This window comes from Triturus cristatus, chromosome 9 (genome assembly GCF_964204655.1).
Source record: "Triturus cristatus chromosome 9, aTriCri1.1, whole genome shotgun sequence".
Lineage (NCBI taxonomy): Eukaryota > Metazoa > Chordata > Amphibia > Caudata > Salamandridae > Triturus > Triturus cristatus.
In genome coordinates, this window is record NC_140592.1 from 227094338 (window position 1) to 227121072 (window position 26735).

General features: G+C 44.5%; 1 protein-coding gene across 1 annotated transcript in view; it reads right to left on the reverse strand.

Annotated features, from left to right (window-relative positions):
- Positions 1-26735, reverse strand: part of TAFA4 (TAFA chemokine like family member 4) — an 815369-nt gene that overhangs the window by 548233 nt on the left and 240401 nt on the right. The window contains exons 2-3 of the mRNA XM_085627579.1: positions 24242-24377; positions 15806-15921 (exon numbers count right to left, since the gene is read on the reverse strand). Coding sequence (XP_085483705.1) covers positions 15806-15921; positions 24242-24321 — 196 coding nt within the window. The 5' untranslated portion in view covers positions 24322-24377. The remainder of the gene's footprint in view (positions 1-15805; positions 15922-24241; positions 24378-26735) is intronic.

Genomic DNA, 26735 nt, shown 5'->3' on the forward strand with positions numbered 1-26735 from the left:
AACACAGAATTGTAGAGCAACTGTTATTACCTATTGACTTTTGATGCATTTCTGCCTTCTAAATGTAAGACAATGTGTAAAAAATAAATCACTTTGAAAAATGTCCTATAATCCACATGCTAGTTATATTTTCCCAAATGATTTGCTATATACCCGGTACACAATAAAAAACCATTGCAAGACGCTGCTCAGTTATTGGCTCCGGGTTCAGCGGGTTCTTGGTGAACCTACAAGTCCTATATATCCCCACAACCAGAAGAGTCCAGCGGATGCAACAGTATATTGCTTTAACAAAATCTGTCATACATAGAAGAAGTTAGAGGTGAAAATGTTGGTACAAATGGCTGTATTTTTCAACTCGTTTTAAATTTTTCCTATTTTCAACTGTTAGTTTCTATAAAATAAACCTTGAAGGATCTACACAAATGACCCGTTGCTGAATTCAGAATTTTGTCTACTTTCTCAAAATGTATAGCTTTCCAGGATTCATTATTGCTTTCATACCCATTTCTACCAATAACTGGAAGGAGGTTGAAAGCACAAAAAATAGCAAAAATAGGCTATGCCTAGTAAAATACCAAAACTGTGTAAAAGATTTTGGTTTTCTGACAAAAGTCAGTCTGTCCCTGAAAGCTGGAAAGATGGTGATTTCAGCACCACAAACCCTTTGTCGATACCATTTGCAGGGGAAAAAAACAGACGCCTTCATCAGCAGCACTTTTTCCCATTTTTCCCCCAAAAAATACATTTAGCTGTATTTTGCCTAATTTCTGGGTCCCCTTTAAAATCCCCATGATGTGGGAAGAAAAGGATGCAAATTTGGCGTGGATACCTTATGTGGTCAAAAAGTTACAGGGGCCTAAGCGCAAACTACCCTAAATAGCCAAAAAAGGCTTAGCATGGGGGGGGGGAGGGGGAGGCCTAGATTCAAAGGGGTTAAGGAGGTAGGGAAGTATGAAATAAAGAGCCATGGTTGGATGGATGATAATTAAAAGAAAGGTTTATGTTAACTAAAGGGGAGGTTTTAAAATATTATTGTTAATGTATAACAGATGTGTGAAAAAGGTAATACAACTCAGTAGGTGAGGAGATCAAATCCAGGTTTATTTCTGCAAGTGCCCCATGTAAGTAAGTGTGTGTGTGTGTGTGTGTCTGGTATTTATATAGCACACACCTAGCAAAATGGCAGTGGAGCACTGTACAAGGTCAAAGGCAGGCGTCTAGTCAACAAGAGATGGGAGAGGTAACTGGGTTTTATTACTGCATTGTGATGCAGTGTTCTTTAAAGAAGTGAGTCTTCACCTCTTTTCTAAATGAGAGCAGGACTGGGACGGTCCTGTTAAACTTGGGGATGTTCTTGCAGAGCCTACTTCTATAGATGCAAAAGGCAAGCTGCTTTGATTTATCTTTTTTCCAATCTTAGTTTCCAGTCTAATGGTGTCCTAGATGAGTATGTGCCAACAACCACCAGCTGGAGTGAGCATGTCTGCAAGATAAGCAGGGTTTTTTGTCATTTCAGCTTTGTACATGATGCAGCTGGTTTTGAAGATGGTGCAGACGGGCCAGGAGAGCCAATGGAGTTCCATTAGGATGGGGCTGATGTGGTTATATATCTCCAGGCCCTGTTGAGATGTGCTGTGGCATGTAGGATTTTCTTAAGACAGGACAGTGTAGAGTCTGGGAGGCTGTGGAGCAGGACATTAACACCATCCAGTGTAAGAGTATGAGGGTTTAAACAGCAGTTTCGAAGTTGCTTCCTTAGAGAGAATTTTCGGCTATGTGTTCTTTGATGGTGAGGTTGGTATCCAGAGTAACTCCAATGGGCTTGGCATTCATTTAAAGTTGGGGTTTGAATCTGTCAACCTTATGTCATTGAGTTAGGTTTGTACTATTTCTTGGTTTTTGTTCTTAGAAAATACCAAGAATTCTGTCTGATCGGGTTGAACTACAGGTAGACGTTCGACATCCAACTCTGACTATGGAAGAGTATGAGGCATTTAATATCAGGAGCAGGGGAGATTTTCAACTAGAGCTGTCTATCATTGGCATATTGGTGAGCCTAGATTCTGTTTTATATAAGGCAAGCACAAAGGGGCTCCATGTGGAGGCTGAAGATGACAGAGGACAATCTAGAACTCTCAGGGACTCCACAACTGATAGGGCTATTTTGGGACCTGGAGGTGCCCATGTGAATGATCCGATGTTGGTTGGAAAGGTAGGAGGAGAGTCAGTGATGGACATAGTCAGTGAATCCCATTCAAAACTCCAGTTTGTGGATGAGGGTGGGATTGTCGAATATGTTGAAGGCAGATCAGAAGTACAGCAATACAAAGAAGCAGAAGTCATCATCATCTGTGGGCAGAGGGGTGTAATCTACGAACAGTGAGGTAGTAGTCTTCATCTTGCAGATTGGTCTGAAGCTGGATAGACCGTCATGCAGGAGATTTGTAGCACTGATTTGATCTTGCAGTTGAGCGTAGACTGCCCCACCTCAAAGCATTTCAATGAAGCACAAAGGATGCCCATTCCAATAGGATTCATTACATTCCATATCTTATCCATCTACTGTGCTCTATATAATCACTACACATTATACTACACCAAGCACCCTTTTTAGAATGAACAAAAGGGTTCTCCAAGTAGTTCGTAAACCCAGCTCATGGAAACATGTTAAAATAACTTATGTTCATTGTTATTTGTATAAAATGCATGCTGCATCTAAGCTAGTTATTAGAGATGCACACCAATTCCATTGTTTCAGGTAGAACCACAGCACCATGCAGAGAGTTCCACAGTCTTAAGGTTTATAGTCCCATAAATATTTTTGCTGATGTCTCAGCCTTTACTCTCCAGTCCAAAGTCTCTATCAAACTCAAAGGATGCCCATTCCATCATGATGTGTAACGTACCAGATCTTGTCCACAGGCTGTGTTCCATATGAACTGTAAATCCTATGATTAACACCTACACTTACCCACAAGGTCCACAGTCCAAACTGCCAAGCTAGGTCTTCCCTGGACCGTAAACAAGCATTCTGAGACTGATTTCAACACAGATCTGTGACTGGGGGTGAGTGTCTGAAAAGTTTCAGCACTCTGTCCCAGGATGCTTGTTTCCAGTCCAGGCTGGATTGTTCCCATGAATGACAGAGTCGAGACTGATTTGCATATGACTGGGTCTGAACTGGGGTGGCGAAGTAAGCTAAAGAACGATGATGGATTCAACCCAGACCCTAAAGAGTCTAAGCGCTCCGTCCATCATATCCTTGTGTTTGCTCAGTAATTAAATACCAGCTAGTATGGTTAGTGACAATAATGATGCATTGGCAGGAGTGCCAGTTGTTCCAATACTGAAAAAGCAAGAGGTGCTTCAGATGAGGATTGGACAGAGTCCAGTGTGGATTTCTGAACTGCAAGATCAGTGAATACTAGAGGGCAGGACTGAGGTGCTTTAATGGGGCTATATGTGCATCACAGAAATGGCTTTTGGGCAGGTGCTGCAATCCATGATTGAGATGCATTGATAGATCTGTGTGTTAGCAGTTATGCTGCAGGTCAGGACATAGTTGCATCATTTGAATTTGTGCTCTGGGTTTCAATGCTAGAATCCCAGGGGAGCGCCAAGTTAAGATTGAAATTGTTGGTCAACTGTATGTGGCCTCCAGTAATAAAACAGGAGGTTATGCTGCAGGATAGATTTGAGATACATAGATAAAGTTTTGTGCAGGTCCAATCATGTGACTATCTAATGGTGATATAGGTCAGTATTGTGATACATTAACAAGGCTCTGTGTGTATCCCAACAATGCAATTGCAAGGGCTACTGCTGGTCAGACATTAATCAAAAATCTTTTAATGTCTCAGGACTGGAGTTTGCGAAGCCACATGAGGTCAGGATTAAGGTGAAATGGTAACACTGTGTTTGGGTCAGTGTGCTGATAGAACAGAGGATGCCACTGGATATAAATGAGCTTCAGTGATAAGGCTGTGCATAAAAAGATGCATTTTATGATTGTGGTGTATAACTAGAACTGCCTGCAGCCAGTATTGCAACTATAGGGATTATGCACCTAGGACTGAAGCTAGGTGCTTTGATAGAACTAATGTTCTTGGGTTGTAATACTTGAATGGCAGGTGGGGCTTTTCAATGGCCCAATATTATTTTAGTAGGAGTGGTGCAGGTAATGCTTGAGAGGCATGGGTAGAGTTGTGTTTCTGCGTCAATTGCTCTAAGCATTGACAGAGTGGTGTGTGGTCCAAAGCAGTGGAGTAGCTGGGAGTGCTACAGAACAGGCTTGAGGGGCATCAGTAATTTTTATGAGTGGGCCCTGATCTGGAACTTCAGGGGTTGCTGAAGAGCAGCATTTAGGCACATTGTCAGAGCTGTGTCTTTATTTCAGCACAGGAATAAGATAGTGAAATTCAAATTAGATGTTGGATACATTTTTAGCCTGGTCAACAAAAACGCAACAGAATAAGCAATTAGTCCTACAAATAAGAGACCCAAGTACTGCGAGTTTGGTTAATAATAAAGATGGAATTGCCGAAAGTTTTGTGTCTCGTTTTAGGAAGATCTCTGCGGAAACCCCGCTAGTCAGCACTCAGGCCCTCAAGGATTATTTTATGGCAGTCCAGGTACCCACGATTTCTAAGGAGGATTGTAAGGCACTGAATGAACCTATTACATCTATAGAACTAAGGGAAATTGTAAAAGAAATGTCTTGTGCCAAGGCACGCGATAACAATGGGATATGGATTGAAGTCTACAAGCTGTTTTTAGATTAACTTTCTCCCTTTTTGGTACCCCTGTATAATCAGATTATGGATAGGTTGCCTGTCTCTGACAGATTTAAGGAATCAGTTGTGATCTCTATCCTGAAGAAGGATAAGGACCCTAAAGACTCAAGCTCCTACTGCCCAATAAGTCTATTAATTGTAGATTACAAGCTTCTCATGAAAATTTGGGCTAATAGGATCTCGGGCTGTGCACAACAGGTGATACATGCAAACCAAACAGGATTTCTCCCTTGGAGACTGATGTCAGCTAATACCTTGTTTTTATTCAAGCTATCGACTATTTTTTAGCTAGCAAGGTTTGTGCAGCCATTATAATGATGGATGCAGAAAAGGCATTCGATCTGGTGGATTGGCAGGCCCTTTTTTTTTATTTTAGCCAAATTTGGCTTTCCACTCCGCCTGATTGAGATGTTGGAAGGACTCTACAGGGGAATGATTGCAAAAATATTAATAAATGCAAATCAGGCTGGGGAAGTGGTGATAAGGCGGGGAACTGGGCAGGGTTTCCCCTTTCCCCCCTTCTTTTTGCTCTTTCTATTGAGCCACTGGCGATAAAGATTAATTTCAATACATCAATTCGGGCTCCCCTAATAGGAATTGCAAAAATTAAGTTGTTTGCCAATTATTTAGTCTTATATTTGAATCCAGATAAGGCGAATATTCAATTGGCCCTTGGAGAAATCCAGGCATTCGCAGAACTGGGGGATTATAGGGTCAATCAGTCTAAAACGGAGCTTCTTTTATTTCATTCATTAGGAGCCGATCTTCCTCAAGGGTGAAAGTTTCTGCCTTCAAGACCTATTAGATGTTTGGGCCTATATGTTACAGCCGACTTCTCTCAACTATTTCATTTAAACTATGTAAAAACACTTAATAGGATTAAAAACCTTTTAGAAATATGGTCGCTTCTACCTTTAACTATAATCTGCCGAGTCTCCTTAGTGAAGATGTCGATTCTTCCTTTGCTGTTATTTCTGTTTTTAAATCTCCCTTTAAAAATACCAATCTCATATTTTAATGAAGTGGATAAAGTTATTTGTGAGTTCGTATGGGGGAAAAAAACTCAGATTAAGCTATTCATTTTACAGTTGGACGTAGAGCGGGGGCCTTGCACTACCTCATAAATCTACATATTGCCATGCTGCTCTACTTAGTTTATTAACTCAGCCAGCGGCCCCCTCATCGAATTTTGATAACTTTTTATTTAGTCTCATGTTAACAGAAAGTGCAATTAAGCTACCAGCAATCCTGCACACTTCAAAATTACCTAAAAAGACAAGATATAAGGTCATGAATATATTTCTAAATCGTACGGAGCAGTTCAACAAATGTTACAATGTCCCAACATGCCATGCATATACCTCCCTCCAAGACTGTGAGCTATGGGGCCGTCAGCTCTGCGCCGACAAGCTTGCACCCCTCCACCCCCCGCAAAACAACGCCCGCCGAAAGCCACCTGGTTCACCACAGAGCTTCAAGAAGCCAGGCGCTCCTGCAGACGCCTGGAGAAGTCCTGGCGAAACTTGAAAACCACGGCAGCCGGAACAACCACAAGAGCGCCCTGAAGGAATACCACCAGCGCATCAGAGACACCAAACTGACCTTCATAGGAGACAAAATTCAGACCAACGCCAAGGAACTGTTCAACGTCATACAGCAGTTCGCGAAACCCACCTGCGAAGCCACGGACATCACACCCTCCCAAGAACTCTGCGACAAACTCAGCTCCTACTTTCATCTGACGATCAAGGCCCTCTACGACTACTTCAGTGAACCTGAGGCAAACACCACTGCCCTACCCATCACCACAGATAAACCCACCATCACATCCTGGGACCCTGCCACCACCGAACTCATCACTGCTACCATGAAGAAGACCCACTCCGGAGCCTCAACGGACCCCTGCTCACCACACATCTTCCACAGGGCCGCCACCGTCATCGCACCTAAACTAGAATGCACCATCAACGCCTCCCTCAGCTCGGGCATCTGCCCAGACGACTGGAAGAGAGCAGAGGTTAAACCCCTCCTCAAGAAGCCATCGGCCGACCCAACGGACCTGAAGAACTACCGGCCCATCTCTCTCCTCCCCTTTGCAGCCAAAGTCACCGAGAGACTAGTGAACACCCAGCTGACCGCCTTCCTGGAAGAAAACTCCATCCTGGACTCCTCCTAGTCTGGATTCCACAGCAACCACAGCACCGAGACCTCCCTCCTCGCTGCCACTGACGACATCCGCTTGCTGCTCGACCAGGGACACACCGCGGACCTCATCCTCCTTCACCTCTCAGCAGCCATCGACACCGTGTCACATCGCACCCTCACAGCCAGACTACACGACGCAGGAATTCAAGGAACTGCCCTCAAATGGATCCAATCCTTCCTCTCTGGCAGGACCCAGAGGATCCGACTCCCCCCCTCTTCCTCTCCAAGCCCACGGAAATCAACTGCGGAGTCGGGGATCTTCACTCAGCCCCACGCTTTTCAACATCTACATGGCCCCCCTCGCCGCCATCGTCAGACATCGTGGGCTCAGCATTGTATCCTACGCCGACGACACCCAGCTCATCCTCTCACTCACAAAGAATCCCGGAGACACCAGACTCTGTTTCCAGGAGGGCATGATGAACGTGGCAGCCTGGATGAACAGCAGCTGCCTGAAGCTAAACTCAAAGAAGACTGAGGTCTTAATCCTCGGCCCCTGCACCTCCGCCTGGGACAACACCTGGTGGCCCTCCACCCTTGGGAGCCTTCAAGTGGATCCCCCCGACTGCAGAAGGACCGTCACCCACACACTCATCACCAGCAGACTAGACTACAGCAACGCCCTCTACGCCGGAATCAACAAAACTCTCATGCACAGGCTCCAGACCATCCAGAACGTCGCAGCCAGACTCGTCCTGGGAACACCACGCCAGGTGCACATGACCCAACACCTACGAGGCCTTCCCTGGCTCCCTGTCGAGAAGAGGGTCACTTTCAAACTCCTCACCCATGCCTACAAATCCCTCCAAAACATCGGACCCAAATACCTCAACGAGAGAGTATCCTTTCACATACCCAAGAAGGACCTCCGCTCCGTGGACCTCGCCCTGGCAGAGGTCCCCCGCATCCGCAGAAACAGGACCAGCGGGAGAGCCTTCTCCCACATCGCAGCCAAATCCTGGAACATGCTCAATGTGGACATCAGACGCTCCCCCACCCTGCAGATGTTCAGGAGGGACCTCAAGACCTGGCTCTTCAACTGATCCAGAGCCGCCGCCCCCCCCCAACCCCAGCGCCTTGAGACCCTCACGAGTGAGTAGCGCGCTATAAAAAAAACCCTGATTGATTGATTGATTGAGCTCTCACAAAAGGGAATGCAGTTATACAACAAGCTAGGTTTTCGCAAGTTAGGTGACAACGGTACTAATTTGATAATGTGGTAAGTTTTTGCAGCGCAATTTGAACCCCAGAGCCATGATCTCTGGTTAAGTTTTAGGCATTTAACATGCTTTCTCTCAAATAATTATAAATAAATTAACGAGAGGGTAAGAACAATCTTAGTAGCAGCCTTTGAGTTGAATCTAATTGGTATTGGAAATTGGTATCGGCTACTGCGACAGGATATGAATAAGAGTCTTGTCGAAACAATGATCCCTGAAATTTCTCAGGAAACTAATTTTTGGTTTAATATCCAGGAATGGCAACGGGTGTGTGAGCTCGGGTATAGGACTCTGAAGACGGCCAACTTTAAAAGGATGTCCTTTCTTTCAAGGTGGTCGGAGTATTATACTCCCCTCAGGCTACATAAATGGTTTCCATCAATCCCAAATGAACGTTTTACATGTAATTTGGCGGAAGCAGGCGACTAACCACACATATTTTTCACATGTCCTCGATTACAACACTTCTGGGAGGAAGCCTTCAGGTTTATCAGTAACTGTGTGTCCAAGATAATCCTTCCCTCAACTTCGTTGGCCCTATTTAGATTTTCTTATGCAGTTAGCCAATTACCAAAATATTGGCAGCATTTTGTTTTTACTGCCATAGCAGTGGCTAGATCATTGGTGTTCCAAAATTGGAGATCTCAGAAGGTGCCTACATTGGGACAGTGGCTTTTTCAGTTGGATCAGGCCTACCAATTTGAAGAGGCCTATGCGAAAAGGGTAGGGGCGCATAATAGATTTAGGCTGACTTGGGAGGGCTATGTTTTGATTACATGTGAAGCAGGCTATTTGGTGCATAAGGAAAGGTGAAGGTTTTTAAAAAATATATTTTGCCTGTTTCTTAACTGTTAAGTTGAGGCCAGTCTGCAGTATTTATTCATGTACCTTCTTTTTTCTTTACTTGTATTTTGGGGTGTTATTTGTTTTACTACGAAGAATGCTGGTTTTATATTATGTAAAAAAGAATATGAATTTGCACTATTTATTGTCTATTTTAATATGAGATTGGATATTATGAAAGTTTGTCTTTTTTTATGTACCACGATTATCATGTCTGCTATTCACGCTCAATAAAAAATAAAGATGTTAGATACATTGGCAGTGCAGTGTGTAGGTCACTGGTCTGCAATAACAATGGGCTGGTTGTCAGAAATGAGTTGCATTGAAGGAAATCTATGTAGATTTAATATAGGAATAGTAAGAGATGCTGCAGGTCAGTATTGGGGTACCTCCTTGAGTGTGTAGGTCCAAGTATAACAGTAGCTGGAGTGGTGAAAGTAAGCATTCAGGCATACTTACTGATCCAAGTGGGGATCAAATTATAGACATTCAGGGGTCCAATGTGATGAAGATCAATTTTCAAGGGTAATTACAGAGTTGGGTATGTGCCCCATTTATAGACTTGCATCGGGATGCTGCAGATGGGGGTGCACTGGCTGAGATATGTGTGGCTGCCCGATCTACAAATGCAAGATCAGAAGTCATCTGATTTGATAGAGCTTTGCGTACATTTCAATATTGCAATAGAAAAGTTTGCTGCTGCTCAGCATTGAGGAGCACTAATGGTGTGGACCCAGCTGATGGATAGGTGGGACTGAGGGCAGAAAGGGCACCAGCTTTCTCTGACCATGCATGCTACTATTTATGGCTAGTTTAGAGGAATCGAGGATTTGTCGGAACAGGATCGGTCAGACATGCAGGAGATAGTGGATATGTTTATATGAAGGAGCAGGGAAAATAGTTGAGGTACATAGACTGGGAAAGTATGAATACTAGAGAGGGAAGGTAAATAAGAGATGTGAAAGGAGTCTAAAAAAGCATGGAATAAAGAAATCCAGAAGAGAGGACGAGAGTGAAGGTGAAGAGCTGCTTATGGGCTAGAGGGTATACACTGAAGTCTTAAGTAATACCATAAAACTCTTTAAGGTCCCCCAGCTAATATCCTGTTCAAAATGATTTGGGAAAGGGACCCTACATTTTTTGGGCAGAAAATACTGCAACAGTCTGACGTCTACCTATGGCCTGTATTTTACAGACCTATTTATCTGCAACCATCACCTTAATGTGACCTCCATACCACACATATCTCTAGGCAGTAAATCAGTGAGATCTCTTTCCTGCAAACAGAACAGAAAAGGTCAGAGACAGATGAGCTTACAAGGTATCGTTTGATAAAATGCATTTTCTATAGTTTATTTTCCCTGCATGGTTGTTATCTATCCGCAGACTGGAAGTGATCTACTCTGGCCTCTTTCCCAACTTCTCTTCCTTTCTTCCAGTGCCTGTTGTGTTTATGGTGCTTTAGATCCCACACTTCCATCAGAGATTGAGGGACTCTAACAGGGTTGGGGACTGATCCTTACCTTCATTCGATAATCAGGGATACCGATTGGGGAATGCTTCATGACTTGCACACATGTAGCAGAGGGAATCGGAAAGTCAAATTAGGATGGTTCCAATGGCAGCAGCCACAAAATGAAAGCAGGGGGCGGGGGAAGGAATTGGGACTATAGGGGAAAAAAATAATTTTAAAAACGTACTTTTCGTGCCCACTGTCCCCGACGCCGACGGCCGCCTCGGTGCTTCTTTCCCAGCAGTCTTTGGGAAAGCACAGGCTCCCCACCCAGTCCAGACACTGCTCTAATGCTATGAGAGCAGTGCCAGTATTGATCTGAGAGGCCTGGTCTACCACTCAGACAGTGCCTGGGAGCCTGCAGCTTTTCTCTAACCTGGATGGGCGACACAGCTGGGTTGGAGAAATTGAAGTGCGCATGTTTGGCTGGCCAAAGACATGCCTAAGCCGAAACCACTCACAGAAAAATAAAATACATTGTTTTATTATCATTTTATTTTTTTGTGACTGACTCTGAAGAGTGGGGCGATGCTCCTCGGAAGCTATTACGGAAGAGCCGCCCCTGGATGGTTCTCCAGTGCCTATTCAGAACGCACAAGAATCAGCCCAGAATACTTTATATATATAAATTACAGGTTACCTGGAGTCACAAGTGCAACCATTATGGCTGCTGGGCTACATGGTCTCTTCAGTTTCTAGCACTCACTGGAGTAAAGACAGCTCTATTGCCCCACAGAATTCATGGACAGACATTTCATGGCATAGTAGCTGCTAGCAGCTGTGTCATTCATTCATCAAGGCAATCGTAAGTGAGACACAATACTTCTCCCTCTGACTCCGGAACCTACTTTTTACCTGATTCTATGAGCTTTTAAAATTATCTATTAGTTTTACATTTCTTTCAGGATTTTTATGTCCCATTCGTGTGATCTCTTTGGGATCAAAGGCGTTGTGATTCCTCTTTCAATTATGTCAGAATAAATATATATGTCACAGGTATTTCTTTCTCCGGTGTAAAATGACGTGTGATATCGCTTCCGCTGCCCTATGATTGATGAAATGCAGGCAGTGGACTAGTGAGGTAGTGTTCTTAGCATGTTAGACTTGAAATAAAATATTTCAACCTGCAAGATGAAAATGAATCAATCGCATGCTTAATTTTGAGTAATTTTACAAAGTCACCATACTATTCCCACACTGGTCTGCTAATATTGTTATAAAAATATAGCAATCGAATAACGTTCTGCTTTCTTTTAGCCTTTTTTGATTCGAAATTTCTCAGTGTTGAGACAAAGTAAGCAGTGTAACATTTCCATAGGTAGCCATTAGTAACCAAAGAGGTCTGGGAAACTACTCTTCTCAAGAACCCAAAACACAGAAGGAGTACTGAGTCAATAGATTAATAAACCATCAAAAAGCATCTATGGGTGATTTTGGTTGTTTGACACCTTTGTGTTGCTTCATCATTCATCAGCTTTCAATGCGTTAATACTGGCTGCATATTTTAAGGTTCAGGGATAAAGCATAAGTATGTGTGTGAGAAGTCCATTTGGGAGATCCCCTGACCATTATAAGGTCCTGGGCCTCAAACGAATGAATGGAGCTTTTACCTCTGGTGTACTGGAGACTCCGTAATATTGGCACTGAAACTAGGAAACAGAACAACGTTTAGCAAGTTACTCCTAGTGTTATAAAGCAGAGCAGTCCAAGGCGCACTCAGGGAGTTGCAGTGCGTTAGAAAATCAGGCCTCAACAATGCATACAATAACACTCAGTAACTCAATGTCCAACCAATGCTTTTTCTTTTATTGCACACATAACTAACTCAATACTACACACAAAATTACAAATATTTACAAGATTAAGGTGGAGTTGCAAACTGGTCCTCTTCTCTCTCCGGATTGTCCCACAAAATAACAATGATGCAAATCAGGTAGCCCAACAAATGGCACAAATGGACAACTTACCCCATGAGGCTCGTCTATTCATGTTATTTGCATGGAACCATGTGGCAATTTTCACACCAGAAGGCCTTAACACAAAAAGCCATCATAACCTTTATATAGAGACTTTTGGTTTTGTCATGGTGTTCACAATTTCACAGACAATCCTACAGCCTTTAATAAGACATTTATCCAATCACACTTTTAGCTTCATAATGTATAGATGGTCTCCACAAATCTAAAGTACAAGTGTGTTAACCCAAGCCCCCTTCTGGAAACAGAACAACAAATACAAATAGGCAGACCAAGCATATGGTTTAAACATGGATCTGGAATTTGTCTGAGGTTGTCCACTAAGAGCCTCTTAAAGTCCAGCCTGAGCCACTCATTTTAATGAGGGAGTGGTGATCATTCTTCAGCTTCTGCTTTGTTGGCAGTGGTTACCTTGCAAGATGCCCAGTACTCTTTTTGAACCTTGCATCTCTGGTTGCTTCACAAATAGGACTCTAGAAACAGTACATGCTTTCCTTTCATTTTTCTTTTGGAAGTTCACATCCAAGGGGCACCTGTGCAAACTCATCTTTTGCCTACTTATCCCCAGGGGCAATGGGAAACCACACACAGTGGTGTAACATAGGCCCCCGCAGCCCATGCGGTGCGGAGGGGCCCGAGTTTCAGGGGGCTCCCTCAGCACAGTACCCTTGCCTGAGAGCTCCTGGAGTCCGGAGAGGGGGCATCCTTGTACCTTGCAGGGGGGCCCTCTCAAAGTTTCATTATGCCACTGACCACATAGTAAGCTCCACAGAGCCGCGTGGCCATGCTGGCTACCCCACCAATCAGCACTCTCCTTCTTTGGACCAAGGATGAAAGCTAACTATTCCTAATCTCTCCCTGCTACACTCCACTGTCAGCAGGTGGAAGCAGGTGATGCTATTGCTGCCCTGGAGAATCACCCCAACTCTAGGCAGAAGAGCAACATGTTTTGGCAGTATCACTGTTAAGAGCTTGTCATCACATAAGCGAGGACTCCCTGGATGTACAATATATATATATAAGCACTGACAATTTCTCTACAGCGGTGGTTGCCCCCAGTCCTGGCGCATCGGCTGAAAGTTCAATAAAGTAATGTACGAGCAGCTTCTACAGTTGATGCTAACTCAGACCCAGCTGGAATGTTAAGGTTGTATTCTGCTTCAGGTGCTGAGCTGCAGCCACCCGAGCCATCCTCCAAAGGTCTATTGACCAACAGGTTTCTGACAGCATCGCACGCAAGCTTTTTTCTTCTTATCGGTAGCTCAGCTGCTGAGGTCTGGACTTGCCCTCTGCCTAATCTGGTGTCCTTGTCTTCCTTGTATCACTCCCAAAGTCCTTCATGGTAAATGACTCTCCTTGCCTGCATTCCCTAGCCCTCACGGCCCTGTGTCACTTGCAACATGGCTGTGCGTAACAAGAAGAAGAAGAGGAGCAGTCTACGAGAGCCCCTTCTTATATGTTCCCCAGCATGTCTTCTCTCAACGGGCCAGGAGAAGGTCAGGGAGGGTGTCTCACCAGCCTTGAAGAGAATCAACAATTTTCAGAATACAAGTGGGAATTTGATGTGCACCAAAGGTTTAGGCCTAGGGCTCAGCAGCTATGCCAGTCTTTCTCTAGTTCTTCCCCTTCCAAATTTCTGAGCTTGTACTTTGGCTTGAGTAGGGAGGAGGACCTTTAATGATTGGTAGAGCAGCCATTCTACCTAATGATGCCACAACATCCCATCACCCCTTCCTATCACCAAAGGAGGCAGCCTACCGGCTGACCCTTAAATAGTACGTTTTATATAACAGACTTCAAGATGGTAAAAAAAGTAGAGAAACACCTTCTAAGACTAAGGTACATATCTATCTGAGCTAAATTCTGCCCATCATGGGAATTACTAGCTTGTGTTTAAACCAGATTACACACTTGTTGTTCATTAAATTTATACATAAGAACGTACAGGGGAAAGTACTCATAAAGACGAACGTTTTATGAGCAACCAGTAGTCACAGTTTTCTACGTTCGAAAAGTATACCATGCAAAAAGATGTTCAGATAAATACTGAGATTGTGAAACGACATGCCTATTGTCATCCTGAATGCTTTTTAAGGCATAGTATTGCATTCTGCACTTGCCCTAAGCAAAATCTTCCAAGTTAAGATTATTTATGTCATCAGTATCTCCACGAACTCTAATCCAAATTTATCTATCACACAATAACATCCTGCAACATGTCTCACTGAGTCTCACTTTCGGCGGCTGGGATGTGTCTTTGTTCATGGATCTGTGATTTGTTTTATGACTGTATTGAGACAGAGCTTTAATCACGCCTGTCAAGCTCTCTTGCACATGAGTGAATCCCATTCACATCCTTCCAACAGAAGAATGTACACTATGGAGTGGTGTGGCTCACTGGTTAGAGGCAGCAGACCCAGAAGCAGAGGACGGCCCGGGACCAGGGTTCAATTCCTGACGCGGCAGGGTCATGGACCAGGGCCAGCGGACTCGATAATTCTCGCCTTGGTGCTACTCTAACCAGGGATCACACTCGGCAACTCTGGGCATTAGCTTGCCTCATCTCCACAACGGCCCCCCACATTCGCCGGGGATGCCTGGTTTCACCTTGGAGATACCCAGGAGGGACCATCTCACAGGGATAGCCAGGACGGGTTCCCCAGCGGTCTACAGCGCCACGACGCCTCAGGGCAGCAGTGCGCTTTACAAGAACACTTACATTTACATTTACATTATGTATCTCAAAACGTCATGCCACGTTTAACATATGTTGAATTCAGCCAAGCACTTTATGTCCAAACAATAATTACATTTCAACTTTTCCATAGAGACAGGGTTAATAAAGACTTATTTTTCACACAATGTATTGATAGGCAATGTTAAATAGCCATTCATGTTCAATTGATTGTACCTTCCACAGTCGTGTGAACTTTTTATTGCATTAGCAGGTGTGCTGTATTTAATAAAATTGATTTACAGAAGAGGAAGAAGAAAAGAAAGTGAGAGCCCAGCAATATTAAAACTGTTCTGTGCCTCTGAAGGGAAGTCTTTGCTAATTGCTTCAGGTTTACAGAAAAACCCACCTTTAATCTTGATAATTTCTTCATTTCGGCGTGTTCTGTTCCCTTTTACAGTGATTATAACACACTGTCAACAGCTTCGTCAATTATCAGGGGCTAAAAACTGGACTCTAACGTTCTGTGAGTGTTATTAATTGGTCTCAGTGGTGTGTAATGACTTTAAAGCTCCTACCTGTATGTCCCCGGGGATGGTGGCTCGAGGCGGACAACAATTTACAGCACACCATTAACACATAGACCAGAAAAAGCCAGTGAGATAGGTCCATTGATCTGGCACAGAATCTCATCCTGCAGGCAGAAAAGAAGGCGCTTGAGTGAAAGAGCAGTATGGCCAGGGAATAATACAGAAATGATTCTGTGAAGAAGAAAGAAACTACACTGCAGCTTAAGTGGTTGACTGCAATGGAAAATTGACAAAATCAGATTTTGGCTCAGAATTGCTGATGGCAATCCCAGCTACAGGAAACAGTGGCACAGCATATGTGTTGTGCGTTTCAAAAGCGAACAGCTTACAATTTTCGTAATATTGGAAAATAAAATGTCTCGTGGTAGTTATTGTAGGTATATTACTGTGCATGAATGTTTTTTCTTTCTGGCTTGAAGCCATACATTCCACGGCATAAGTAAATTTATAGGACCAAGTGAAATTACACCAGCGTAATTTGTGTAATTTTGAGACTATTGCATTATGCTTGTTATGCAAAATTCCTGAAATGATGCCATTATGCCATGTTGTGTAATTATGCCACATTTGCGGTGAAATTATAGCACAGGAGCACAGGAACAACATGAACGACCAGCATGTGAGCTTCTGTTGTTCACCGCACAAGTGTTTTTGGTGTTATTACTTTAGCGCAAAATGTGTCCTTGAGATCAAATTGGGTGTAAGGTCGCATTTTTGGCTAAAATATTGTGCAAAATGCTGAGTTTACATTTCACATAACTTTATGTAATTTTCCAGAATTTTTAGGTAGTGGCACATATTTCACACACCCTTAACAAAGATGGGAAAACATATCAAAACTACAGATTTCTTTTGTGTCAATATGACACATTTCTGCATATAGTTTGGTATATTATCTCAATGTGAACCTTGTCGAACACTTGTGAAATGTGTGCCTGAAATGAGCATTCCCTAATCTTCACTAAGTCCATAAGGTCTTATTTTCATCATCATCATAATCATAAAATCTTTATTTCACAAAAACAACTATAAAAGAACACAATAAATGTAATATAGAATCATCTCAGTATTGCACTTTCACATAAAATACATCTCATATAAAAACCCATGATAGTAAAATGCAGAGCAGGAAAATCAGCCCAGTCTTCATCTCCTGGACGTCAATGCAGCTCGTAAAAAATCACAGTAAATGATATGAGTACATTATGAAGCATCTGCAAATAAACAAGGGCGGACGTACTTGAGAAAAATTCAGGGATTTCAACGGGGGTACTAAAAATTGCTTTCTGGGCCTACTAAAATAGTCACAAAACATTACAAAATGTAGGGTGTCCTGCAGAGACCTACTGCCACAGCCAAAGGGCACCCTGCTCTCAGAATGGGCTCAGCCACTTGGAGAGGCCAAAAGATTGTGAAACTGATTAAACCTAAGCATGCACAATAAAAACCTATCTCGCAGGTGACGCACCTGCACTACATATGGCTTTATACCCTGTACAGTCTTTAGAAGCATGTGACCTCACACCAAGGGTTTCTACAGCTCGAGGTATTCTCTTGCTAACTGACCATGCCCGAGGAACAATCTTTTGAAACAATTCAGTTCTCGGGAGGACAAAGAATGGGAAGCAGTAAAATATCCAATATCCCAAGAGAGGCAAAAGATGCCTTTACATACGATAACCAGGGGATTCTATGCACCAGGTTGAGGGCCAAGCAATCTGAGAGAATCAGTTGATTGAGCTTCAGCGCCTCCCTGGATCCAGATCTTAATCCAGCACAGTAGTGGACTAAGAGCCAAGGTGTCTGCTATGTGACTAAACCCGAGCTACGCGTGCACTGAAAATGTAGGGGTGCTTTGCGGGACGTGCACTAAACGTCATAAAAACAGTTTTTCTGCTACTTGTAGTTTTTAAGTCTTTACAAACCCCCAGACCTCGCTTCCATACTGTATCTGTCACATACATTTTGTTTGATACATTTTTAGGAGGACACTCGGAGACCTAAAGCCAAGCCTTTGTGCAAAGCTAAAAATTGCCCCAGTAGATTTAAGGAACTCAGATCTCTTTCCCTCTATAAGGGGATTCCAATTATTCTATGTGTCAAATAGGATCCCTAGATACGGGAAGCCTGAGACTTTGCCAAGGGTGTGATTGACCACTTTAAAAGTCTTGGAACTAGTAGGTCGCGTGCCAACAACCATAACATAGGACTTTGAAAAGTTAACAGATAAGTCCAAGCTCCCCATATAAGAGACAAACTTGTCCAGAAGTAGGTCCAGACCCCTAGCTGTACAAGCAATGAGTACAGCATCATCGGCATATAACGATACGGGGAGGGCTCTGGTTCCCCCATCGGGCAATCAGCATGAGCAGACAGAAGGGCAAGCTCAAGCCCATTCACATAAAGGGTGAACAAAAATGGCGTGTGGCTAACCCCTGATGTAAACCTCTTCTTGTGAGAAATTTCCATGTGCGATATTTGCCCTGTGAGAAATGCACTGAGGCAGTATTATCAGCATGTAGGTTAGTTAAGAAGGCCACAATGTTTGGCTCCACCCTCATCCGTAAGAGCAAAGCCCAAAGTAAACACAGTTGACCCTGTCAAATGTGAATGTAAGGTCCATGAAGGCTAAGTGGAGGGATACTGACTGGGCAACTTTGTATTTGTTTATAGTAAAGTGGAGGTTCAAACAATGGTCAGAAGCAGCCCTACCGGGCCTGAAGGTGTATTGAATGTAGCTCAAAATGTTGTTCTCGTCAGACCATTCTAAAAGCCTATTGAGGACAACCATCCCCATAACCTTCACTACTGTGTCTATTAATGATATGGGACAATAACATTGGGGATTTTTCCGTCCCCCTTTCTTAAATACAGGCACAAACTCTAGTGTGGACCACCCATAGAAGCACCTCCTCTCATGTGGCCACGTTTAAAACCTGAGTCAGAAGGGGTCTACAGATCTCCACGTCGGAATGGAATAGGTCTAGGGAAATTCAAGCCCAGGGCTTTGTTTCTGGATAAAGCCAAGATGCCCTGGGTGACCTCCTCCAGGGCAAAAACCCCAGGGGAGCACCCTGGCACCAATACTGTACTGTCCTCACCCTCTCCACACACCCACTGATTAAAAATACTCTTAAGGTGGTCAACCCATTGTTGTTCGGATATATGATGGAATATTGCCGGCCCTGACATCTCCACAAAGTAGGGACTGTTTACCACCTTCCAAATAAAGGAACTATCCCCACTCTCAGTGGCCTGACATAAATCCTCACCAGCCATCTCCTACAGAGTAGATTTGTGGTTAGCAAGGGCCTGCCTACAAACGGCAATAAGATCTCTATCTCTATAGGATTGTTTGATACCGTCTTCAAGTGCCGAAGACACCTCGCACAATCCCTATCAAACCTTTTTGGATCCTGGAACCCCTTATAAGGGATCGACTTTAACAGCAGGTTGAGAACTACATGAGCAGTTTCCATGGCAGCATGCAAGAGATCCTGCCCAGCAGCGTCTATGTCCAAGCAGGTAGCAAACTCCTGGGCACACTTGGTAAAGAGGGAGGCCTTTAGGAGCGTGGAGTCCACCTGCGCCCATTTGAGTCTTCTACCCTGGTCCACCAAGGTGATTCCCCTGTCAGACCCCCCTGTTGCCCACTAGGGATGGTAAGAACATGAAGAGCTAGGGACAAGGAATTATGTCCACTAAACGGGCTAACGATGATATCGAATTTGGATATGATCAGGAACAGAGAAGCAGAGACAAAGATAAAATCAATGATCGACGTGCAGCCCCTCCCTTTGAAAGTGGGATGAATGCGGGGGTTAAGTGAGTTTATAAGTTTGTCCAAAACAAAAACAAGATTCTGGGAGGCCAAATTGGCACCAAGCTCTATACCCTCCCTGGAGTGGAGGGAATGGAGGCACACCAAGCGTGTATATTTTGGTTTTGGAGCATCTGCTGCCAAGGGGCAATCCCATAGATGACATAGATGACAATTAAAGTCCCCCACACGAACTATCAGTTCCTTCCCCATGCTGGTCACCCACCAGGCGTTCAGGGCAGAATTAAGAAGTGAGAGACTGGAAATCCCCTCCTTGCTCACCATGGCATTCTAAAAATTCACTAGGGCTATTGGAAGGGTGCCCGATACTGAAGTCAAAAACTCCAACAACAGCTGAGCTTCCCAGTGCATGTTTTGGACATACCCACTCAGTTCTTCCGCCATAACGATAGTCAAACCCCCGTAGGCCCTCCCTGCCTCTGAGGGATCTGCGGGGAGAAAATAAGTCTTATAGCCTTCCTCAAAGAAGGTGTTCTTTACCTCCCACATTTCCTGAAGGCAAATTATCTGATAGGAGTTAACAAGCTGCCACCAATTAGGGTCAGTGAACTTAGCAGAAAGTCCCTCCATGTTCCAAGACAGTAGGTTCCAACCCTTGAAGAGATCTGGGGTGACCTTAAGTGTATAGGGAAAGAAGAGCCCTGAAAGGCAGTCAATCACATGACTCAAGACCACTCAATGGGGTAAATCTATTTGAGGTACTCAAAAAGGGGGACTGCCGATTATCCAAGTGATTACTGCCAGAAAAGCCCTCACCCTGTGCTGCCTGAGACAGGAGGGGACAATGGACCATTTCGGGCTTGTAAAAGGAACTCAAATGAAGGGCGACTATACCAGATAAATCAGATAACCCCCTCAAAGGTAAAGCAGATAAAACATGAGCCACAGTAAAGGGGTTGCTAAAATTTACCACCACACAATCCCCGCCCTCCTCTTGGATCGCTGACCCTCCGGACTATTATGATACCCCCTGGCCAATATGGGAATGCAAGCCAAACCAGTGTACCACCTTGTTCTTTAACACCTGATAGTATTCTAGATTGATCCTTTTGGACGTCCCACTGTACTCTACCCAACTTTCAGGAAAATAGTGAGCCCTCAGGGCCAAATGCAAACAACAAATACCAACACCCTCCATAACAACAGCCCCCAAGACAGATCCCTCGTAAGGCCCAATAGGACAGTCTCAAAAAGAGTCCAAGTACATGGGGCAAAGATAATGACCTGCTCTGTGAGCCACTAACCAGGTCCAAAGTGGGAGAAAAGCAGCATCCATCAAGGTCAGAACCACCTGCAGGATAACAGGGATGGCAAGTCAGTCCCAGGAAGGCAAAACACCCTTCACCCGCTGAAGGAGCCAAGGGAGATTGCCCTCCCCACCTGTTCCTGTTACTGGCAAGAGCAGGACGGGCCCGCCCTTGGCCTGGGCTGCAGGAAGAGCCAGTGCAATTTATGCACCATGAGGTGCCCTGAAGGTGCAGGCTTGGCAGCTCATGCCACAATGTAGACTGGGGCCCGTGGTCACCCTAGGCCAGGCATAGTCTCCTGCAATGACTCTCGCGCGGCAGGGAGAGCCGGTGCAATTAATGCGCCAAGAGGTGCACTGAAGATGTGGGTGTGATGGCTCCTGCAGTGACGTAGGCTGGGGCCCATAGTCACCCTGGTCCAGGCAAAGTCTCCCGCAATAACTCCAGCGCTGTGGGGAGAGCCGGTACAATCACTGCACTGCGAGGCACGCTGAAGGTACGGGAGCGGCTCCTGCCGCGATGTAGGCTGGGGCCAGAGTCACCCTGGGCCAAGTAAAGTCTCCCGTGATGACTCCCACATTGCAGGGGCAGCGGTTCAATTTATGCACCACGAGGTGCGCTGAAGGTGCAGGCGTGGCAGCTCCTATGCTGGGGTCTGTAGTCACTCTGGGCCAGACAAACTCTCTTGCAATGATTCCCACGTTGCGGGGAGAGCCAGTGCAATTTATGCGCTCTGCTTTGTGCTGTCGGTGCATGCGTGGCTGCTCCTGCAGTGATGTACGCTGTGGCCCATAGTCACCCTGGGCCAGGAAAAGTCTCCCACATTGACTCCCATGCTGTGGAGAGAGCTGGTGAAAAGTATGCACTGCAAGGCACGCTGAAGGTGAGGGCGTGGCTCCTGCCGTGATGTTGGCTGGAGCCCGTATTCACCCTGGGCCTGGCAAAGTCTCCAGCAATTACTTTTATTTTAATCATTTCTGCATAATTAAACAGTGGGAAGAGGGAGACACTGACACTCATTTCATGTATTCAGATACTGTCCACTTTGGGCCAAATACCGTGCTGTGGGCTTCTTGTATATATATATTTTTTTTTTAGCTTTTGTTGGGTGTTGGATCTATAGATCCAAGATGGCTGCATTCCAGAAATATTTCACAGCTCAATAACTACTGACTGTTCTTGTCTGAATTTCAGGATCCTCACAGTTTTTGATCATGCGCATTAGACACAACCAAGTAGGTCATGTGTATCTGAAAACTATTTATTGGGACCCCTAAAATAACCCTTGTCCTTTCTTCATTAAACTGTGAGTGACTCCAACATGTCTTTCAGCTCCTAATGCCCAATATCACTGCGCCTGTTATGAACACCCAATGCTCCCTTATTAACTTCACTTTTGTGTTTCCTCCACTGTTTTCAGGCAGCAGCCTGCTGTTCCAGAAGCAACCCTCTCAGTCCTCCAGTGCACCTACTCAGTTCACCAATACCCAATGCTCCACTGCACTGCTCAGCACCAGATTTCCACCTACTCATGATGCACTACTAAAGTAGCTCCCACCCTCATTCAGGATCACAGTGTGACACGTTTCCTCTTTCCGCGTCCAATGCCATGCCCCTTTTCATATCCTAATGTATCTCCACCATTCTTCAGCATTTGAAGTCTCAAAATCCCACCACAAATGCCACAATCACACAGATATGCCATACCCTCATCCCAGAGCGTCCAAAATGCACAGAATCTTGCAGGGGCTCTGAGCAAGTTGTGCAGTGCAGTGTTTATTGTGTTGAAGTCAGCTAAGACAATAGGTCTAGCGAATGGACTATGAGGCTAAGAAAAATGATCAAATCCCTTGTGGACCATGGAAACTCCTTGAGATTGTTGCTAAATTGTTTCAGTTCCCTGTTATTTTCCTGCATAAAGTTTGCGCCCCAAAATAAGACATTTTAATAAGCTATGGGTAGCAACTGTGTCCTTAAGACAGCACTTGACAGGGCCAGACTAGGAACCAAAAGCTACCTGAGCAAACATTTTCAAACCATCTGTGTTTGTGTTTGTTTTCTACTGATTCTCTAGCTGTCTCAATTTCTCTGTCCTTCTCCCCTCTAGTGTGCTGTTGTAATAAACTCCGGAAAGGGAGTGATAGCAGCTGCTGTGGACATGCAAACACCGCCCGCAAATAGTCATGCACAGGGAAATGCACAATAAGGTAAGTGGCCAGCCTGGCTCTGGCACTTGGCCAAGGACAGGAAAATCACTTAATTTACCAAATAACTTTGACTTTTACAAACCAGGAGTCGCTCCATTTTTCTTTTATTTGCCACAGTGACAAACTCTAGGCAACCGAAATTTGGGGTTGTGTGAGTTCCAAAGGTGCAGAACACAACTTCATATTCCTGAGTGAAGCCACAGAGAAGCACAATTGTTCCTTCATCAAGAGAGCAACATTATAAATTGGAAATAAACTACATCAGGCAGAAAAGTTGCCAAAGGCAACCACCTTTGCTTCTTTCTCAGAAAAAGCATCACAAAGGTGCCAACATATCGCTCTTATCCTGGGTGATAGTGCCAATTTATTGTCTTATGCCGAGTGTCTCAGAGGTGTAGATGTACAACTCACACTCAATAAAATCCAAAGCATGATAAATAGGGCCTATTCCGAGTTTTTGAAGAATATCTTTTGGATTTTCGTACTTAACGCACCAAAATCCGCCTGTTACAGTAAAAAAATATATTATGGTCTACCCCTGTTGAATTCGAGGAGGTTTGACCTGCATACTTTTAATAAAGGGTGATGTTTTTAAGGCACCCAGTAAGTAGAGTGTGGTAAATACCACCCAACTCAGAATTCCAACACCTGGGCAAACGGGGGTTTGGACAGAGGTCGGCAAACGCCAACCAACTTGGGATGAGGACCTAAGTAAACAAGCACAAATAACACGGTTGCATTGTTCTGGAAAACAGTGTGCCAGTGAAACTAACACACAGATGTGTGTGATCCTACTGTAGAAACATATGGGATGCATATAGATTTGCTTGTCATATACACGAGTTGCAAATCCATTCTGTTGGTTTTAACCCATAAATATACTGGTTTACTTCAAATGCACAGACCTGCATTCTGCTCTTGCACCAAATAGTTAATAATACAAGGGAGCGGGGGAAATATAATGTTTGCTTACAGGTAGTAAGATGCTTGACATGTCAAAATGAAAACAAAACTTTGGGCCTTGAATGCAATACGCGGTCTTTTTATCAGCCAAATGAAAATGAACATTGTGCCTACACAGAATTAAAATTCCTCCTCGCCCACGCCAATGATAAAAGAGATGTCTCACCTTGGGGACTTGGGAAGAATGCTTCTCCAGTCAAACACAATTATTGCAGTATGTGCCTCACAGTTACTCCAAATTCCCATTTGCAATCACAAACAACCATTTCTGCATTTCAGAAAATATCTCCCCCATCAGAGCCCTGCAAAGAAAAGCAAAAGAGACAGCAATTAGAGTTTTAAATATTGATGTGCAATAGATTTTGTATTTGCAGCTCTTTGTTTTGCAGTTCTGTCTATTGCCTTATACTAAGCAAGGTAAACTATTCAAAAACAAATATAAGAAGAGACACCCATTAAAGTCACAGACTTCTGGTTTTTAAAACCACCATTTGCTATCGTTTGCTGTTCATGAATATAAACAACATTATTTTCCACACCAACATTGAAATACATGAAATCTACAATGAATGTATTTCTTGTAATTTGATTTAAACCAGTGTTAGGCAAAAGCTCAATCCCGCAGCTTTATGAGCGAGGACCTATAAGATTAGATAGAAAAACATGGTTTTCTTGGAAAATCATAGATGTGATCCTTTTTAACATGAAGACTAAGGGCCTCATTACAATGCTGACCATCCGACTATCGTCTTCGTGGGCCCTTTCTGACCACCGGAGCCAGGAAGTTTGCCTTCGCTGTATTACGATGCAGCTGCTGCTACTGCTGCCGTCGCATCTACAGCAGAGCACATATCCCCAAATATGTTGCTGCAAATGCATACAAAATCACAGAAAACACGTGAATTGTACACACATGCATGACATGTGGGGATATGCCTTGTGCACCATGTACCCCATTGCTGGAGTGTGGTGGAATGTGCACAGTCCAGTCAATGGCAGTCAATGGGGATACATACCTCAGAGGGACTTACCTGGATTCCGGCACCCACAGGATGTGAATCATCGGGGTTCAGCTGCACATCCATGTGTATGGGGGACCTGGAGGAAGGGAATCACGGTGGAGACTGCTGGAGAGAATCGGATTTGGGTGACGATGCACCCCAAATCCTTCATTTTAGATGACTCGAGGCATCTGGTAGGACTGCCACAATCGGGTCGTCAGAAACCTACATCATAATCCTGATTACGGTCGGAGGTCCCTGTTCTGCCCTATGGATGCTTTTTTTCTCTGACCGCCATCTCGGCGGTCAGAGAAAGGCTGTCAGAATTGGAGGTCTTTCAGCGGTTAGTTGAAGTGCACGATGGATACATCTTAATCCGGTGGTCGGACTGACCACTTCTGACAAGACCGCGGTGGTCGGACTGCCTCCGACAGGACCGCGGAAGTCGGTCCAACTGGCATCGTAATGAGGCCCTTAATTTGGTGATTAGAAAAATGCACACTATAAGAAATCCACCTGGTAGGCTGAGGGAAGACTGGTCAAAGACATTGAAATGTGGTAATACTCAGACTGCAAAGGTATAAGGTGATTCAACAGAGACCAAAAGTCTTCTAAAGACCTACCCCTTCAGGGATTTTAAGATGTAACACAACAGCAAAACGGGAAGTAAATCCGCAAAATATAAAGAACAGATTGGGGCCTGCGAAGTGCCTATAGAAATAGAAAAATATATTACCTAGATGCTAAAAGGAGATACATTCATTTTTTTATTTGGCATGGCTAGCCTAACACATTTTAAGTCTTCTGTCCAGCAAGGGCACAGATTGGGAAGAAAAGCCCTCTTTTGAGCAAGGAAACGGCAATCTTTCTCTTTCAAGACTCATACAAAGGTGAGGTGACCCAGCATGACAATGAATGTGGAAAAACTATGAGACTATCTACAGCTACCGGACGGGGGTGCTGGGGCGGGGGGGGGGTATGCGGGGGAGGGACACGGGTTAATCATGAAAAAAACACTTACCTTAGAACAACCGGCTGCCACCTCCCCTGCATCCTCTTCCTTTTTCCTTTCTCCAGTCCGCCCAGCAGCAGGAAGCACCCGGGCAGACAGGCTACCCTGAGCCAATCACAACACTACAAGCAGCGTCGTGATTGGTCTGAGCGCCGTGGATCAACGCTCAGACTAGAACAGGGAGCCTGTGCATGTTCCCCACCAGGCTGTACATTACAGCCTGGTGGGGAACATGCAAAGTGTGCATGAACTGTTTGGTCGGCCCAAGCGGGCCGGCCAAACGGTTCATGAGCACTTTGGGAGTGCAAACCATCCTCCCCTGATCTGGCCAACCCCGTCCCACACTGCACACAGGAAACTGACTGCATGCAATAGGAAAAATAAAATGACAATAACAATACGTTATTGTCTTTCTATTTTTCCTTGTTGCGCAGTGGGGCAATGCTCCACCGCCTTAGCAGAGGAGCAGCCACTGCCTATCCATTAGGGCTTAATTTGTGAAAGAATAAGTGCTGGGGTGCAAATATTTGCTAACAAGCCTCCCAGCTGACATTATAAAATGTCAAGATGCTGAATACAAGGCTGTGTAGTCTTGATTCCACCTTATGTCTCTTTAATCCACCACCAGACACTTCTGGCCCCTTTAG